The following is a 17,677-nucleotide window of genomic DNA, read 5'->3' on the forward strand; positions in this document are numbered from 1 at the left end:
GGAAAAGCTCTTTTTCACCATTGAGTATGATATTAGCCATGCATTTTTTATATATGGCATTTATTACGTTGTAATATGGTCCCTGTAAACCTATTTTGTTGAAGGTTTTTATCATGAATGTATGTTGTATGAATTTTATAAATCTATTGAGATAGCCATATGGTTTTTATCCTTTTCGTTATCAGTGTGATGTAGCACATTGATTGCTTTGTGAACATTGTATTACCCTTGTTTCTGGAATAAATTCCAATTGATTGTGGTGAGTGACTTTTTAAATTCAGTTTGCTAATATTTTGTTGATTTTTGCATATATGTTCATCAGAGATATTGACCTGTAGTGTGTGTGTGTGTGTGTGTGTGTGTGTGTGTGTTTTGTAGTGTCTTTACCTGGCTTTGGTAGCAGGGTAATGGTCTCACACAATGAATCTCAAAGCTTTACTTCCTCTTCTAATATTTGGAAGAATTTGAAAGAACACTTAATTTTTACTTTTTTAAATGAACTTTTTTAGTTTGTTTAGATTTATTTATTTGACAGAGAGAGAGATCACAAGTAAGCAGAGAGGCAGGCAGAGAAAGAGGGGGAAGCAGGATCCCCACCGAGCAGAGAGCCTGATGGGGGGCTTGATCCCAGGACCCCAGGACCATGACCTGAGCCAAAGGCAGAGGCTTTAACCCACTGACCCACCCAGGCACCCTGAAAGAACACTTATTAACTCTGCTTTCTTTCTTTCTCTCTCTCTTTATTTTTATTATGTTATGTTAGTCATCATACAGTGTATCATTAGTTTTTGATGTAGTGTTGCATGAAAAATAGGTATTAATTCTTCTTAAATGTTCGGTAGAATTCATCTGTGAAGCCATCATGTCTTGGACTTTTGTTTGTTGGGAGATTTTTTTTTTTTATTAACATATAATGTGTTATTTGCTTCAGGGGTACAGGTCTGTGAATCATCAGTCTTAACACAATTCACAGCACTTACCATAGCACATACCCTCCCCATTGTCCATCACCCAGTTACCCCATACCCCTGACCCCCCCTCCCCTCCAGCAACCCTCAGTCTCTTATGGTTTGTCTCCCTACCCGGTCCCATCTTGTTTCACTTTTTCCCCGGCTTTCCGTATGATCCTCTGCCTTGTTTCTCACATTCCTCATATCAGTGAGATCATATGATTATTGTCTTTCTCTGTTTGACTTATTTTGCTTAGCATAATACCCTCTAGTTCCATCCACATTATTGCACATTATTGCAAATTGAAAGATTTGGGGGTGTTTTGACGGCTGCATAGTATTCCATTGTGTATATATACCACAACTTTTTTATCCATTCATCTTTTGATGGACATCTAGGCTCTTTCCATAGTTTGGCTATTGTGGACATTGCTGCTATAAACATTCGGATGCACGTGCCCCTTCAGATCACTACATTTGTATCTTTAGGATATATACCCAATAGTGCAATCACTGGGTCATAGGGTAGCTGTATTTTCGACTTTTTGAGGAAACTCTATTCGAGTTTTTGATTATCGACTCAATTTTATTGCTATTAGTTCAGTCTCTTCACATTTTCTATTTCTTCCTGATTCAATTTTGTAAGATTATATGTGTCGGGGAATTTAACCATTTCTTCTAGGTTGTCCAATTTGTTGGTATATAATTTTTCATAATATTCTTTTATAATCTTTGTATTTCTGTGGTGTTGTTATTTATCATCCTTTATTTTCTATTTTATTTAATTGTGTCCTCTCTTATTTCCTTGATGAGTCTGGCTTAAAGTTTTATCAGTTTTATTTATCTTTTCAAAGAACCAGCTCCTGGTTTCATTGATCTGATCTAATAATCTTTAAGTTGCTATTTCATTTATTTATGCTCTTATCATTATTATTTTCATTCTTTTACTAACTTTGAGCTTTGTTGGTTCTTCTTCTAGTTTCTTTTGGTGTAAGGTTTGGTTGTTTATATGAGATTTTTCTTCTTTCTTTAGGTATACCTGTATTGCTACAAACTTTCCTCTTGAAAATATTTTGCTGCATCTTAAAGATTTGGGATTGTTGTCTTTTCATTTATCTCCATTTATTTTTTTATTTCCTTTGTTATTTCTTGATTGATCTATTCATTGTTTCCTAGTGTGTTAGTTAGCCTCCATGTAATAGTGTGTTTTCCCATTTTTTTCTTGTGTTTGATTTCTAATTTCCTGCTGTTGTGGCTGGAAAAGATACATGATATAATTTCAGTTTTCCTGAATTTATTGAGACTTATTCTGTGGCCTAACATGTTATCTTTTCTGGAGAACATTCCATGTGTACTTGAAAGAATGTGTATTCTGCTGTTTGGGGATGGATGTACCTCTTAGAAATAGTGCTAAAATATAGTAAGATCTGAAATCCCCACTGCCTTCACAGTGTATTAGGCATTGAGCAAGATTTCAGAAGCATGCATATGAAATAGATCCTGTCCTTAGTTCTGATAAGAAGTCTACACTGACATTTCTAAATAAAATCAATGCTGTTAAAGGAAAAAATATTTCATGTAGCAGGGACTAAAAATGTACATAGGCACCTCTTTAATGATGTAAAAGGTGGATTCTCAGATACCATGATTGTGTCTATAGACATGTATGTTGAAATGACACTAGAAAAAGACTGGTTATCAAAGTAAGAGATTTTAGAACCTTAATTTTCAGAAAAAGAACACCTTTGAATAATACATTATGAGGCATGAATTTGTGATAGTAGGTTGTCAAGTAAAATGGAGATAAGGGACATTGGAACTAAGGGGAAAAATCATTCTTTTTTTTTTTTTTTAGCCAATATTTTTCAGTTTTAAAGCTTTTCATTTTTATTTTTATTAATTTATTTTTTTAAAGATTTATTTGTATTAAAGAGAGACAGAGCATGCAAGTGGAAGGAAGATCAGAGGGAGAAGGGGAGAGAGAATCTCAAGCAGACTCACCACTGAGCATGGAGCATGACTTGGGGCTCATTCCCATTACCCATGAGATTACCCCCTGAGCCGAAATCACAAGTAGATGCTTAACCAATTGAGCCACTCAGGTGCCCTTTAAAATCTTTTTAAATTAAAACATTGATTGCTTAGGTAACCCTTTTTATGAGTAGTTTGAAAAAATGTTCTTCATTTAATTTTGATAATTCCTCCTGGGGGTTGCTATCTTAGTAGTGTGCATCGAAAATCAATGATGAAGGCGAATTCCCTCATATACAATGCATGCATATTTACAATAAAGGTAGATATTTAAATTAAAGTACATCACAGACAAAAATACACACACAGCCTGTTGGGGGGCGGGGGACAACTGTTCAACTTTGAAAAAGTTCCACTCCTCCGTTAACCTCTATTAAAACCCAGAGTGGTAACTTCAATTTAGACTCTTCATGATTTTCATAATCTTGCTATACATGCTTAGAAACCCACAACAGATTTTGGTACAATGAAGATTTTTCTCTGCCAAATAAATGGTAGGCTTAATGTTATTATATTGTTAGTATTTTGTTTTTATAGTAATATTATATTGTTACTATTGTTTCTCTTTAATCTCTACTTTGGTCTTTTTCATCCTGTGATACCCACACTATTCCAGGTCAGTTTCTCATCACTCTGCTTTACTGTGAAGGAAAGATACATAGTTCCAGGAATGATGGTTACTATTAATCTGGATTATTGAGGGTGTGTCTCTGGAGGAAACATTATGGTCACTAGTTTGGAACAGTTAAAACGGGTTACCATTGCAAGGAGAATATAACAGGACTGATTCTCTTCACTCATGCATTTCATTTCATTTAAATCAAACTTCAGAAAACACAAAGGAAAGAGTCCTAATTTGAAATCAATAACTATCACTTCAAGTTGGCTTCTTTTTGTGGAAGTGTATTAACGTCTTTCATCCCCAACTAATTAGTCATGACAGGCCGTACTTCTGTTAAGACCATAACTTTTGTAACTCATTGCTTTTGTAATTTGTTGCTGCTTTTTCTATATTTTGTTCTTTATTTTATCTGTCAGTGAATCCTATTGAAATGTTCCTATGTAACTTTGGATTATACTCAATCCTATTGCTCCATCATGTCAGTATTTCTCCTTTTTAGCCTTCCTATTGGCAGAGTTTTAACTTTTCCATTGTTATATATTTATTTAGTCATAATTCATCTAATGATCTTTCCTCCTCTTTATCCACTACCATGGTCTAATATTTTTTAATGATTTATTCATGTAGTTAAAAAAGAGAGGGGGAGGAGGCAGAGAGGGAGAAAGAATCTCAAGCAGACTTTCCACTAAGTGAGGAGCTGCACTCAGGGTTTGATCTCATGACCCTGAGATCATGACCTGACCCAAAATCAAGATTCGGAGGCTTGACTGACTGAACCACACAGCCACCCCTACTACTGTCTGTTATTTAAACACAGAATTTTTTTTTTTAATGTGACCCAATGTCACTTTCTACCAATTTTGGATTTTCTTTTTCCTGTACAGCCTTAAATATTGCAGAAATTAATATCTCTCTTTATCATATTTTCTATCTTTCCTGAAGTAAAATATTAAAAAATTAAATTCATTGCTAAAGCAGCCCTTAAGTCCTTTGCTACTTATTTTATCTTCTCTCTACTTCTTATTACATATGAAATTGTTTGCTTTCATATTAGTCATTTGTCTACTCTTCCACCATCTGCACTAGAATATAAGTTTCTTGAAGGCAACGACTCTGTCTTAGATATCATTGTTGTCCAGCACCTAGAAGGTGTCTTTGGTATGTTATGTGTAAATATTTGGTTATTGACTCACTATGCACATAAAAAAGAAGACTAAACTTAAATATAGAACTTCAGTGTCTATAACCTTTATCATAACTGGAATTATAATTTCGTAAATTGCTCTTTTTAGTCTGCCATACATTTTGAAGCATTGAAGTCACATGAATAGATCTACATATATACTATATCAATGTTTCTAATGTTCTCTACATAACAGAGCCTGTACTTTTTATTGGAGAATTCCTATCATATAAGTTATTTGGATCTGTTTGTTGAATAATTACCCGTGCAAAGTGTGTCTTTTCTCTTTTTTCTAAAATGCCATTTTGAGATGGAAATATCACTTGAAAATTAAAACTTGCTTGAACTTAAATTTCTTACTGAACTTTGAATTTTTCCGAAAATAAAGTCTTGCTAAAAACTTGTCTTTATCCAGAAACCAAGGAAGAAAACTATGGAAAGTTCTAGCAACAGTGATAGTGATTCGGGCACGTCATCAGACACCTCATGTGAAGGCATTAGTAGTAGTGATTCAGATGATCTAGAGGAAGATGAAGAAGAAGATCAAAGTATTGAAGAAAGTGAAGATGATGATTCTGATTCAGAGAGTGAAGCACAACATAAAAGTAACAACCAGGTATAAATAATTTATTGGAAGTATCACATAGTATTCCTATTCAGGAATTAACTGGTTTATCTTGACTCTCAAAGTCTATAAAGTTTAAAGGTAATCATGTCCTTAGTTTTTAACATTTGCACAAGAAAGGAGATGGAGAAAATTTTTAAAGGGACATTTGGTATACTTTTTTGAGCTTTATATAACTATTATAAATCATTAGCACTTTTTAGAGTACCTTTTTTCTCCCAAGTTTTACTGTTTGATATTCTTTGTTTTAATAGATACTGAGAAGTTGCCTTTTTATTTTTATTTACAGGTGCTATTACATGGTATTTCAGACCCAAAAGCAGATGGACAGAAAGCAACTGAAAAAGCCCAGGAAAAAAGAATACACCAGCCATTACCTCTTGTGTCTGAATCCCAGACTCACTCATCATTCCAATCCCAGCAGAAGCAGCCTCAGGTTTTGTCACAGCAGCTTCCATTTATTTTCCAAAGCTCTCAGGCAAAGGAGGAATCTGTGAACAAACACACAAGTGTAATACAGTCTACGGGATTGGTGTCCAATGTGAAACCTTTATCTTTGGTAAATCAAGCCAAAAAGGAAACTTACATGAAACTCATAGTTCCTTCTCCCGATGTACTTAAAGCAGGGAATAAAAATACCTCTGAAGAATCTAGTCCTTTGACCAGTGAAATGCGATCCAAACGGGTGAGTGAAAAATTATTTATAGAAGAATTTTATCATTAGAGAAAGAGCTCTTATATAGTCTTACAATATACAAGTTTAAATTAAATTCTGCTCTTATTTCCATACTTCATTAACTACCAGGAATAGAATTTGCACATCAGAAAACTAGATTTCTCTGATTTTATATTTACATATATATCTGCTTAGTATTTATTTGGCAACACAGTCGTGTCATTTTTTCCCCCAGGTGTAATGATTTAGTAGTAAGGGGAGCAATATGTTTGGTTAAGATATACTTCACCATTACTTTTGTTTAAGATCAGTGTCCCAACTCCGGGCTCAATCTCACTACCCATGAGATGGACCTGAGCCAAAACAAAGAGTCAGACCTGTCAACTGACTGAGTCATCCAGGTGCCCCACCTTTTTCTTAAAGAATTTTTTAAATATTTATTTATTTATGTTAGAGAATTCCCTTGCTGTTCTTAACAAATTATATGAAATACAAAATAGTTTGAGGAATTTTATTTATACAAATACAGAATCACTAATCAGAGACTTTTTTCCTTCTCTTTATTTTCTTGCTATTGATTTTGTATTATTACAAAGTCTACATTCTTATGTCTAGTAGAATTCTAATAATTAAATGACCATTGCCTTTTATTCTAGAACCAATCTAAGTAGAGAAAATATATTATGTTTGAACACAGTATCCTGTCTGTTGATTACAAAAATTATCATTAGGATTCCTAATCATTAGATAATACTTGTACAGCTCCTGCTGTTTGCTATTGTTGTTTTAAGTGCTAAGCATGCATTTACAGACACTAACATCTGTACTTACTACTAATATTATAATGCCCATTTACAGACAATCAAATTGAAATTCATATAGTTTAAATCATTCCCCCAATATCACACTGCTAGTTAGTGATAGAGTTAGAATTCACATTTGGGTAGAGTAGCACTAGAATCCTTGTATGATATGCTGCCTTTCTTTCTAAAAAAATTTTACAGTGCCCTTGTCTATTAACTCTTATTTTGCTGTGAAGAATTTAAGAACAGGGTCAAAGTAAAAAAAAAGACTTGAAGAAGTATGGCTTTTTTGAGAATCTAAATGAATCGTTCTCAAGCCCAAGTATACATTAGAATTACTTGGAAAACTTAAAAAAAATAAAAGAATAACACCTTAGAACCAATGAAATCAGGATATCTTGTGTTAAGACTAAGTAATTGCATATATCAAAAGCTTCCAAATGTATAGCCAGATTTGAGAATCTCTGATCTAAATGGAATGACCAGCTGGGTGTTGGACATTGGGGAGGGTATGTGCTATGATGAGCTCTGTAAATTGTGTAAGGCTGATGAATCACAGACCTGTACCCCTGAAACAAAGAATACATTATATGTTAATAAAAACATAAGGTAAAAAATAAAAAATAAATAAATGGAATGACCAATGGTATGCATTGCATATGATAACTTATAATACACTGCTCAATCATAAGGAGGTATTATTATTGACTCTCCATAAGTAAATTATGCAAACTAAAAATTACATTGTTTGAGTTACTTTAATTTTTTATTAATGTGTATCCCACTTTAAGATAAATTATAGTGCGTACCATGAGTAACTTGCATTTTGAAGGGTTTCTCAATTTTCAAAGAGTTTCTTAAATGTTTCTTATTTGAAGAATTTTATATGACTGCCTATTAGAAAGTCACTTACTAAACACTTGCTTAATAAATGTAACCAACCTAGACTTCCTACACATATGAATTTATGTAATTTTTCCAAAATTGTGTGGGGTAAAGAAACTAAGATTTGGAGAAATTAAGGCACTTGCTAGCATCACAGAACAAGTAAAGAGCAGAAGGATTTTAAACAAAGGTCATCCTTATATCAAAGCCTATGATTAAGATGAAATAATTTTGTTTTTCTGAAGTGATAATGGTAGTTCATGGGAAATATTTTATTGAATGGATCTTCACATTAGACTCAACTCTAAATGACTTAATCTACTTTTCAGGGTACCTAGTGTTGAGTTAAAGTGTATTTTATAAATATTTTTCTTAATTGGCTTTCTTTATATGACAGATAACATATAGAATTTTGCTTTATTCTTATGATAGTCTCTATTTCATGTTACCTTCCATGTATCTGCCTCCTCAACTAGTCTGTGGGTTTTTTTTTAGTATTACCTAATCATTGGTTCTTTCCATATACTTATACTATAGACATTTAATTCAAATCAATATACATTAATTGGATTTATATACCAGTCGTGAGTTTCCTTTATCAAATTTTACCTAGAGGATTTTTTTTGTGGACTGCAGAGACTTGGTAAGGGCTGGGGGAAGAAGAACTTGGAGGTAGGGGATTGTTTTAAACCTGTCTTCCCATACTTTTATCATCCAAGGGGATGTCTAAGAACAGCAAGACATTTGCTGCTGTGCAGTTCTCAATTTTCTTCCTTCCTCCTTTTGATGTTCTACCCCCCAATATAAAAAAGCACAACATATTTGCTTTAAAAGAGTAACTGCTACTACTCTTTTGGTCTTTAGCTATTTTTGAAAATCTTAAGGTGTCAATATATGGAAAATGAGTCTTTAGAATTATGGAGTGAGAAGCAATTTCAGAAAATTAAAATATAAAACTCAAGGGCAAGGTTTTGTTTTCATGATTGTTTAGATTCTATGTATTTAGAAGGAAAACTTATTACCTATAAAAAAAGAGTACAACATGATTATATGGTCATAATTTTGTTCTAAGAAATGAAAATATGCTAAATTTTTCTGCTGAAAACTTAAATCAGTATATATTAAATATGAAGGTAAGTGCATTATATATTTACTTATATATAATACACAATATTTCTATTATATAAATATTAAGTAAAATTATGTTAATGTATTTTATATAAGAATTTTGCCTTAAAATTCTTTTTAAAAGGTAAACACAATTATTTAGCGTAAGTTTCCATATTTTATTCACTGAATAAATACTAATTAAGCACTTTCTTTTTGTGAAGCATTGCCTTAGGTATGAGTTATTATGTGACTGTCTTTGTTTACAAAGTGAAGTGATACACTAAAGATGTTAAATAAGATAAAGCAGTTTATATAGGAATTGCATACTGCTTATTAGTACTGCTACTGTAAAAGATTTAATACATAATTCTATATTGCATTCCATCTGCATGTATACTTCTGAAGTGCCCACCACAAATTTCTGCCTACTAGAGTGTTAAGAGCCCTGCTCCAAGCTGACAGCACTGTTGATTTTAATTTTAAGGCAACCATTTTCATTACATATTTTTCCTTCTGAAATTTAGTTGTATTTCTAGTAACTTAAAATACTTTAATCATTCTACTCAATTTTTTAAAAATTTTTTTAACGATTTTATTTATTTATTTGACAGTCAGAGATCAAAAGTAGGCAGAGAGAGGAAGGGAAGCAGGCTCCCTGCTGAGCAGAGAGCCCAATGCGGGGATCGATCCCAGGACCCTGAGACCATGACCTGAGCCAAAGGCAGAGGCTTAACACACTGAGCCACACAGTTGCCCCTCTGCTCAAGTTTTTATATATTAATTATATATATTTAATAAGGTTCATTTGATTTTATTATTTTCAAGAAGATTCTGAGAACCAAATAATATTTTGTTTCTTATGTACAGATGTAAATTTTATGGCTTAGTGGCTTACAAATCAGTTTTTTCCAAGAAAAATATAATTTTTCTAAACTGTTTTATTACACATTTTTCATTGCTAATGTGCTAAAGGCACTCTGAGGTAGATCCCACAGAATGTTGAGCCAGAAGTCCCAACAGTTCATATCATTTCTGCTGCAGACAGTACTGGGTAACAAATAGGGAGTTCAAAGGATAGATAGAGACAATGAGTGCTTCTGGCTAGAACAAACATGGAAGGCTTATTGGGTGTAATTTCGAAGAAGGAACAAGATTTCATCAGCTTGAGATTTGTAAGAGGAGGACGTTTTAATTAGTAATTTTTTTAAAAAAGATTTTATTTATTTACTTGACAGACAGAGACCACAAGTAGGCAGAGAGGCAGGCAGAGAGAGGAAGGGAAGCAGGCTCCCCGCTGAGCAGAGTCCAATGTGGGGCTCAATCCCAGGACCCTGGGATCATGACCTGAGCCGAAGGCAGAGGCTTTAACCCACAGAGCCACGCAGGCGCCCTAAGAGGAGGACGTTTTACACAGAGAAAATTATTATAGCAAAATGTGGAGGTAGTGAAAACATGACTTATACAGGGCATGAAGAATAGTCCCGTTTGACTAGAAAGTTGTATTAGTGCCTATTTGAAAAGTCATTTGAGTATCAGAATTAAGTATTTAGGCTTTATAAAGTTGCTAATGAGAGAGGAAACAGTAAAGCTTTTAACCAAGGAGCTCATATAACAAAGTAAAGGCTTTAAATTGAGATTTATTGGCATTGGCATATTGCATATATTGGGATTTATGTGGGAAGAAAGGAGGTATGGCTTAAGTTTACATAATGTTTTAATGAGATAGGGATATGGCTGACTTGGAAGAGAGAAAAGTAAAAGATGTTTTTCGAGTTTCAAATTTAGGTTATTGAGACAGTGGGAGCAATAATAATGAGAGAGATCACTCAAGAAACCTATGTTTTGAGGGGAGAAAGGCCAATTGAATTTTAAACATATGTCTAGCCAAGATTCAGCAACCAACTAGTCATTACTGCCACTAATTCTAAGCACGTGCATATTATGATTTAAATTTGTATATGAGCAGCTGTTGTCAGATATAGAATGCAAATAAAAATAATCTTTGTTTTTATGGCACATTGTTGTTTTGTTTTTTAACTTATGTTTCAACAGGAACAATATAAACAGACATTCCCAGTGCAGTTAAAGAAACAAGAGTCATCCAAGAGCTTGAAGAAGGTTATTGCAGCTTTGTCAAATACAAAAGCAACCTCTAGTTCACCAGCACATCCAAAACAAATAGTAGAAAACAACCACCCTAATCCATTCTTGACAAATGCACTTTTAGGTAATCACCAACCAAATGGAGTTATTCAAAGTGTCATTCAAGAAGCTCCTCTAGCACTTACTACCAAAACTAAAATGCAGAGTAAGATTAATGAAAACATTGCTACTGCAAGTAGCTCTCCTTTTTCCTCACCTGTAAATTTGAGCACAACCGGGAGAAGGACCGCTGGCAATCAGACAACTGTGATACCCTCCGCCTCTCCCATAGTGCATCCTCAAGGGAAGGAAAAAGTGGTTAGCAATAATGTAAACACAGTAAAAACACAGCTTCACCCTCACCCTGCAAAATCTCTAGTGGAACAGTTTAGGGGAACAGATTCAGACATTCCCAGTAGTAAAGATTCTGAAGATTCAAACGAGGATGAAGAAGAAGATGACGAGGAAGAAGATGAGGAAGATGATGAAGATGATGAATCTGATGACAGCCAATCAGGTTATTTTCTATTTTAAAATTTGAAGTATTTATCTAAATGCTATGTGGACCAAAACAGTTAAAGGAGGTTCTTAGTTCACAGACCTGTAGTCATTGTCATTCCCTGAGTTTCACATAGCTATGAGCCTGTCCATAGTGAGCTGGTAAAATATTGGAGTGATTGAAATTGGAAATCCTGAGTTAAATTCTCAGCTTTGCTACTCATTTAACATTAAACAAATAAAAACTTTAAATGAATATAGATGATGCATAAATTAATAATGAACTTCACAAATTTGCTTAATTTTCATTTAATTCGTGACCATTCATTTGTCCTTTCTTTTTCATCTCTTCTGCTACTTATTTAAATGTGTCAGTAGATATTTTGAATGAAGGATGTAAATTTGTAGTCAGTCATTTAGAAAGCACCAAAATCCTAAATCGCTATGAATTATCCATTAGGAACACAGAATTTATTTAATAACAAGTAGAGAGCTCCTTGATTTTATTTTGATTTGCTTTCTTGTTTTGCTTGTTTTTTTTTAAATTTCTTTCTGTTTTTCTTCCCCTTAACTCTCCTCATTGTTCTACAGAAGATTGAATGCATAAAATATAAGATAACTTAAATTTTATATACAAAGGTGAAATATATTATAAAAATATTTGGATTTGTTATGGTCAGCCACAAGTCCAGTGGTAAATTTTCTAGCTGTCAATATGAATAGGAAAATACAGTCAGTTATACAATTTAAAGTGTCTAACGTAGAAACAACCTACTTGCTCAGGGGGGTAAGAACAAATTTTCCTAATAATATTTTTCTTGGGATTCCCATAAATACAACTTTGCATGATCAAGTTTGAATATCATTATTAATAACTTTCAAAGGCAATTTTTATAACAAATTTCAACATAGGCAGATGGTACTACACAAAACGTGATTCCACAAAAATTGTTATTCTGAGAACCTTTAAAATACATTGCAAGTATCAGACCTGTGTTTATCGAGTTTAATCCAGGAATAAATAATGCCCATCCATAGGAAGAGATGCATTTATAGGACTACATTCCTAGACCAAACTTAAATTGCTAAAACATTAAATGATCCCACATAATCATTTCTGCAACCTGGTCTTTTGTGAAGCCTAAGAAGCCTGATGAGGTCTTGCACTTAAATAAAATACAAGCCAGAAAAGCCAAGAATCTCTCAGGAAATGGTTTTCTTTTACCTCAAAGCCCACATGAAAAAAATGATGGTAGTTCCAGACTTTTCTTCCTTATACTGAACCTAGTATACTAGAAGTATACTAATAGCTTCTTAGGAAGCTATAGGAATCTATTAATTTAAAGAATCAATTCTATTCCCTCTATACCTTAGTTTCTCTATTAAATTAAAAATGATTTTGAAACCACTAAGCAGAACTCGTCATGTGAATAGTGTCATGTGAGAAGAACTGGTTTAGGATTAAAGTGTTGAGTAAAACCGATACTTTTAACAAAGGATTCTGAGAATTTCTAGTCTGCATACACTGTACTCAAATAGCTTGTTAGATAGTAATTTTTACATGAACTCTTCAGGAGAGTCTCTCAGTTGAGTTCAATCACAGATGCTGATTCCTAAACTATTCCATTTAGATACAAACTGCAAATGTTGGTGATTATCTAGTTATAATATACAAATGCTTCTTTTACTTCCCAGAATCAGATAGTAATTCAGAATCAGATACAGAAGGATCAGAAGAAGATGATGATGATGATAAAGACCAAGATGAATCAGATAGTGATACTGAAGGAGAGAAAACTTCAATGAAACTGAATAAAACAACTTCCTCTGTCAAAAGCCCTTCCATCAGTCTCACAGCTCACTCAACACCTCGTAACCTCCACATAGCAAAAGCCCCAGGCTCTGCTCCTGCTGCCTTATGTTCTGAGTCCCAGTCACCTGCTTTTCTTGGCACACCTTCTTCCACACTTACTTCAAGTCCACACTCTGGTACCTACACTTTATTTTTATTATTGTAAAGTAGAAGTCAGACCATAGCAAGAATTCTTATTTATACAGTGTTCTGGGGATAACCTCATTGAAATCAAGTGTTACAGCTAGATTCAAGGTTGGCTAAGAAAGGTCAGCATGTATTTTCCAAGGATATGACCCATTACCATTTTTATTCTGTGCTTTCAGTTTAAGAACCTGGTTGGTGACAGACAGCTCTTGATTTCGAATATTTTCCGGCTTTTGTGTTAAGTTTATGTCTCTAGAATTTAGAATTTGACCAACAGTTGAGCTTTTTGTACTTGATTAAAGTGAGTTCCCTTGTTACTTAAGATACAGTTGCATATCTGCCCAACACATAGCCCAAAGGTCGTTTGAGTTAGCGAGTAGCATTATTATTTCATTAACATGCCACATCTTTTTTTTCTATTTGACCTTTTATAAACTTTTAGAGGTCTTTATTAAAAGTTTTTACGTTAATATTCCAAAAGGACTTTTTGTTTCTGTTTCAATAGCTAAGAAAATATAGAGTTATATAGGACAATATCATGTTGCCTTACTTATTTCACGCTTTCTTAGAAATGTCTAGTTTTGCTTTCATTTGCCACAGACCAGTATGATATTCTACTAATTTAAGAAGCACATATTTGCATTTGTGAAACTTGGCTGTTGTCTATGAAGAATTTTGCGTACGATCATAATCCTATTCTTTTGTACTTTTGGTTGAAAGATCTAGTAGTAGTTTTGACTATGGATTTATATGAACATAGAAGTTATATTATTTTTAAGTGTGTGAGCCAGCTGTTGAAATTTTTCAGCATCTTAAAACTCATATTCTCAAAGAAAACAACCGTACCTGGTTTTCTGAAACCTCTATCTACAATTTTCCTCCTCCTTCTTTAGCTATTTTTTTAAATACAAATTGAGAGGAAAGCTATGTATTTTTACCTTCCACTGTATTTTCTTTAGAAAGACCAGTTATTCTGTCATGCAGCCCAAAGAAGAGAGAAAAAAAATCCTCTGTACAGTATGTTTTGTTGCACATCATCTAAAAGTAGCCTACGAGTTGCAGAAATACCTTAAGTAATTCAAGTTATTGAGATGTGTTATTTAAAGAAAAGTTTCAACACTATCAAAAACTTGTCTTCTATATAAACTAATCTTTTATGTTAACTGGATGAATTTTCTTGAAGGCACTTCCAAAAGAAGAAGAGTAACAGATGAGCGTGAACTGCGTATCCCTTTGGAATATGGGTATGCAAAATAAGACTTCTCTTTTTGCTTTGCTACCACATATTTATGTATGTTTGATTTCTCACTGTATCTCACTCTCTGCTAATTCATAAAAGAATTGAATATACTGCATAGTATTTATTAGAGCAGAAGAGCTAGAGTGAAGGGCAAAGAAGTTGATATGTCGGAAAACCGAAATTAAGGCTCACTGCAGCGTTTAGATGGGATCAGGCAGCCAGTGCAACTGGGGGGGGGGGGAAGCAAGAGAAAATCATGTGGCAGAGGGGAGGGCAGAGGCACAGTTAAGAGTATGAGAGGTTTTTGCAAAGATAGAACTAAAGGACAGTAAAAGTCACAGTGGGCAAAACTGGGGCACTTGAGCAGAGTGTGGCTAAAATGGACTAATTGGAACTGAGAAGTTTTACACTCGAAGTAGATGATCCTCAAGGAGCAGAGAGCCAGGTTTATGGCACTCTTTTCACCTAAAGCTTCTCAGATGTAAAAAATCATTACACATGGATACATGTTACTGAATTTGTCCGAATACCCAAAGGAATACCAGTGAATGATTTCTAAGAAATGTAATGGAGTTTAATATTTGTAACTTGAGACTGATTAATTTTTAGTGGAATCATGTAACTAAAAATCTAAATAACTTTAATGATAAATGTATCTGAGCTGTATGATTAGGGATTTGTATTTGTTTTATTTGTATTTTTTATGTTGTCTAAAAAGCATGTATTCTTAACTTTTTTAAAGCTTTCTTAAAACTAAATATGTTATAACCCTTATTTCTGTTATGTGTAGCTGGCAAAGAGAGACAAGAATAAGAAACTTTGGAGGGCGCCTTCAAGGAGAAGTAGCATATTATGCTCCATGTGGAAAGAAACTTAGGCAATACCCTGAAGTAATAAAGGTACATACTTTTCACCAAATAATATACATTTGGTGCCTATTAAGCATGTTTATGGAAAAAAGGTGCTCTCCTTTCTCAGATAAAGTTCCTTGATACAAAATATTCTCTTGTATGGGACTAAATGTACTTAACTTAAATTGATCTTCTCTAAATCCATAGCCCCTTGATAGAATATACAAAACATTAGTATCCTGAAGAAAGCTCTACATCAAAGCTGGGTCGTAATTATTAAAACCTGAAGTGGAAAAATATGTGATTTTTTCAGTATCTCAGCAGAAATGGAATAATGGATATCTCAAGGGACAATTTCAGCTTCAGTGCAAAAATAAGAGTGGGTGACTTCTATGAAGCCAGAGATGGACCGCAGGTATCCACTTTTTAAAAAGTATAGTCTTTAAACCAAAAAGTAGTACCATAACCTAAATGAAGTAAATTTCACTACACTCTGAAGCATTGCCTTTTGTTAGTTGATTCGTATAGCTATACATATAACTTTGTGGTTAACACTCACCAAGGCCTCAATATACTATATTCCAGTAACAAGGAGCTTTGACATAATAGATGTCTTTTTCAAGTTTTTTAAGTCAATATTTTCCTGTTTATTTATTTTGTCAACAATTTTACAGTTTATACAGGTATAAAAGTATCTGCATGTTCCCGTGAAATATAGAAAAACATTAGTTCCCTGAAAGGTAAACTAATTTAAAGGTAAATTAATTTGAATAGTGAAAATATGTTGTTAGAAGTCAGTCCAAAGGGGAATAAATATGCCTTAGTTTTATGGAAGGATCTTGTCCATCTGATTATGCCATGCTACATGATCCATTGTCACAGTGTGGTAATTTGAAGTGAGGGAAGTTTCCTTAATATTAGGTGAGTGAAATTTCTGCTTTTTACAGAAATTGAATTTTTGAGTTAATTGTATGGATTTCTGAAAATATCACCACAACTCCCTTTTTGCCCATGGGTTAAGTATACAACCTGACCAATCAGCACAAAGAACCCACCAGAGACATTTCATTTCCTGCGTGTTTCCTATAGGATTTTGCTTTTGTTTCTTACTTGGATTCAGCTGCATAGCTTATTATTCCCTTTAACGTTATCAGCTCCATTGAAAGAGGACCTAGTTAAGGAGTGAGGAGACCTAGATTGTTGTTAATCTATGAAATAGACTTTGTGAATTCAAACATCAAAATAATGCCTCCTTTTCCTTCAGTTTCCTAATCCGCAAAGTAAAGACTATAATAATTTTACTTCTGCCTCATAGGATTATGGTAAGATTAAAATGAGATCATATGCTTGAACATACTTCAAAAGATTAAATTGCTCAGCCAACTGAAGTTGATATTTTCTTTCTTGATTGGATCTTTCTTTCTTTTGGCCTATTATAATGCATAGAAAGAAATGTTTTCTGTAATAAATATTTTCTAGTTTGAATTGGCAGGTTCTTCCATCTTATCTTACCCTCTAATTTTATAGTTAGAGAAATAAAAAAAGGCCTTCCTAATTCTGCAGGAGGTTTTTTTTTTGAGACCTCAAACATTAAGGGAATTTTCCAAGATCACACAATCTTAACCAGGCAGAGACATAACTAGAACTTGGGTTTCTTTTTTTTTTTTTTTAAAGATTTTATTTATTTATTTTACAGGGAGAGATCACAAGCAGGCAGAGAGGCAGGCAGAGAAAGAGGAGGAAGCAGACTCCCTGCCGAGCAAAGAGCCCGATGCGGGGCTCGATCCCAGGACCCTGAGATCATGACCCAAGCCGAAGGCAGTGGCCCAACCCACTGAGCCACCCAGGCGCCCTAGAACTTGGGTTTCTAACAGTGTTCTTTTATCTTCACCATATAACCCATTTTCATTATTATTCATGACTTTTTAAGGAACAAGTTATGTCCAGTTCTACTAGTTTCTTTCCTGGTAATTCTAAAATGCTAAAATATATTTCTCGGAGGCTCAGCTTCTTTATTGAAATATTTCCTAGGATTTTTCTCTGTTTATTTTTTAAACTTAAA

The 17,677-nt window shown here is 33.7% G+C and overlaps 1 protein-coding gene across 20 annotated transcripts in view; it reads left to right on the top strand.

Moving 5' to 3' along the window:
* BAZ2B (bromodomain adjacent to zinc finger domain 2B) overlaps positions 1-17,677 on the top strand; it is a 317,972-nt gene that overhangs the window by 202,201 nt on the left and 98,094 nt on the right. For 12 of the 20 annotated variants that reach the window (XM_059167217.1, XM_059167218.1, XM_059167219.1 and 9 more), the window contains 7 exons: positions 5,202-5,402; positions 5,701-6,096; positions 10,938-11,544; positions 13,221-13,514; positions 14,708-14,768; positions 15,555-15,663; positions 15,929-16,030. In XM_059167217.1, coding sequence (XP_059023200.1) covers positions 5,202-5,402; positions 5,701-6,096; positions 10,938-11,544; positions 13,221-13,514; positions 14,708-14,768; positions 15,555-15,663; positions 15,929-16,030 — 1,770 coding nt within the window. The remainder of the gene's footprint in view (positions 1-5,201; positions 5,403-5,700; positions 6,097-10,937; positions 11,545-13,220; positions 13,515-14,707; positions 14,769-15,554; positions 15,664-15,928; positions 16,031-17,677) is intronic. The other 8 variants (XM_059167221.1, XM_059167223.1, XM_059167229.1 and 5 more) reach the window with 3 other exon arrangements.

Source organism: Mustela lutreola, chromosome 3 (genome assembly GCF_030435805.1).
Source record: "Mustela lutreola isolate mMusLut2 chromosome 3, mMusLut2.pri, whole genome shotgun sequence".
NCBI classification, from domain to species: domain Eukaryota; kingdom Metazoa; phylum Chordata; class Mammalia; order Carnivora; family Mustelidae; genus Mustela; species Mustela lutreola.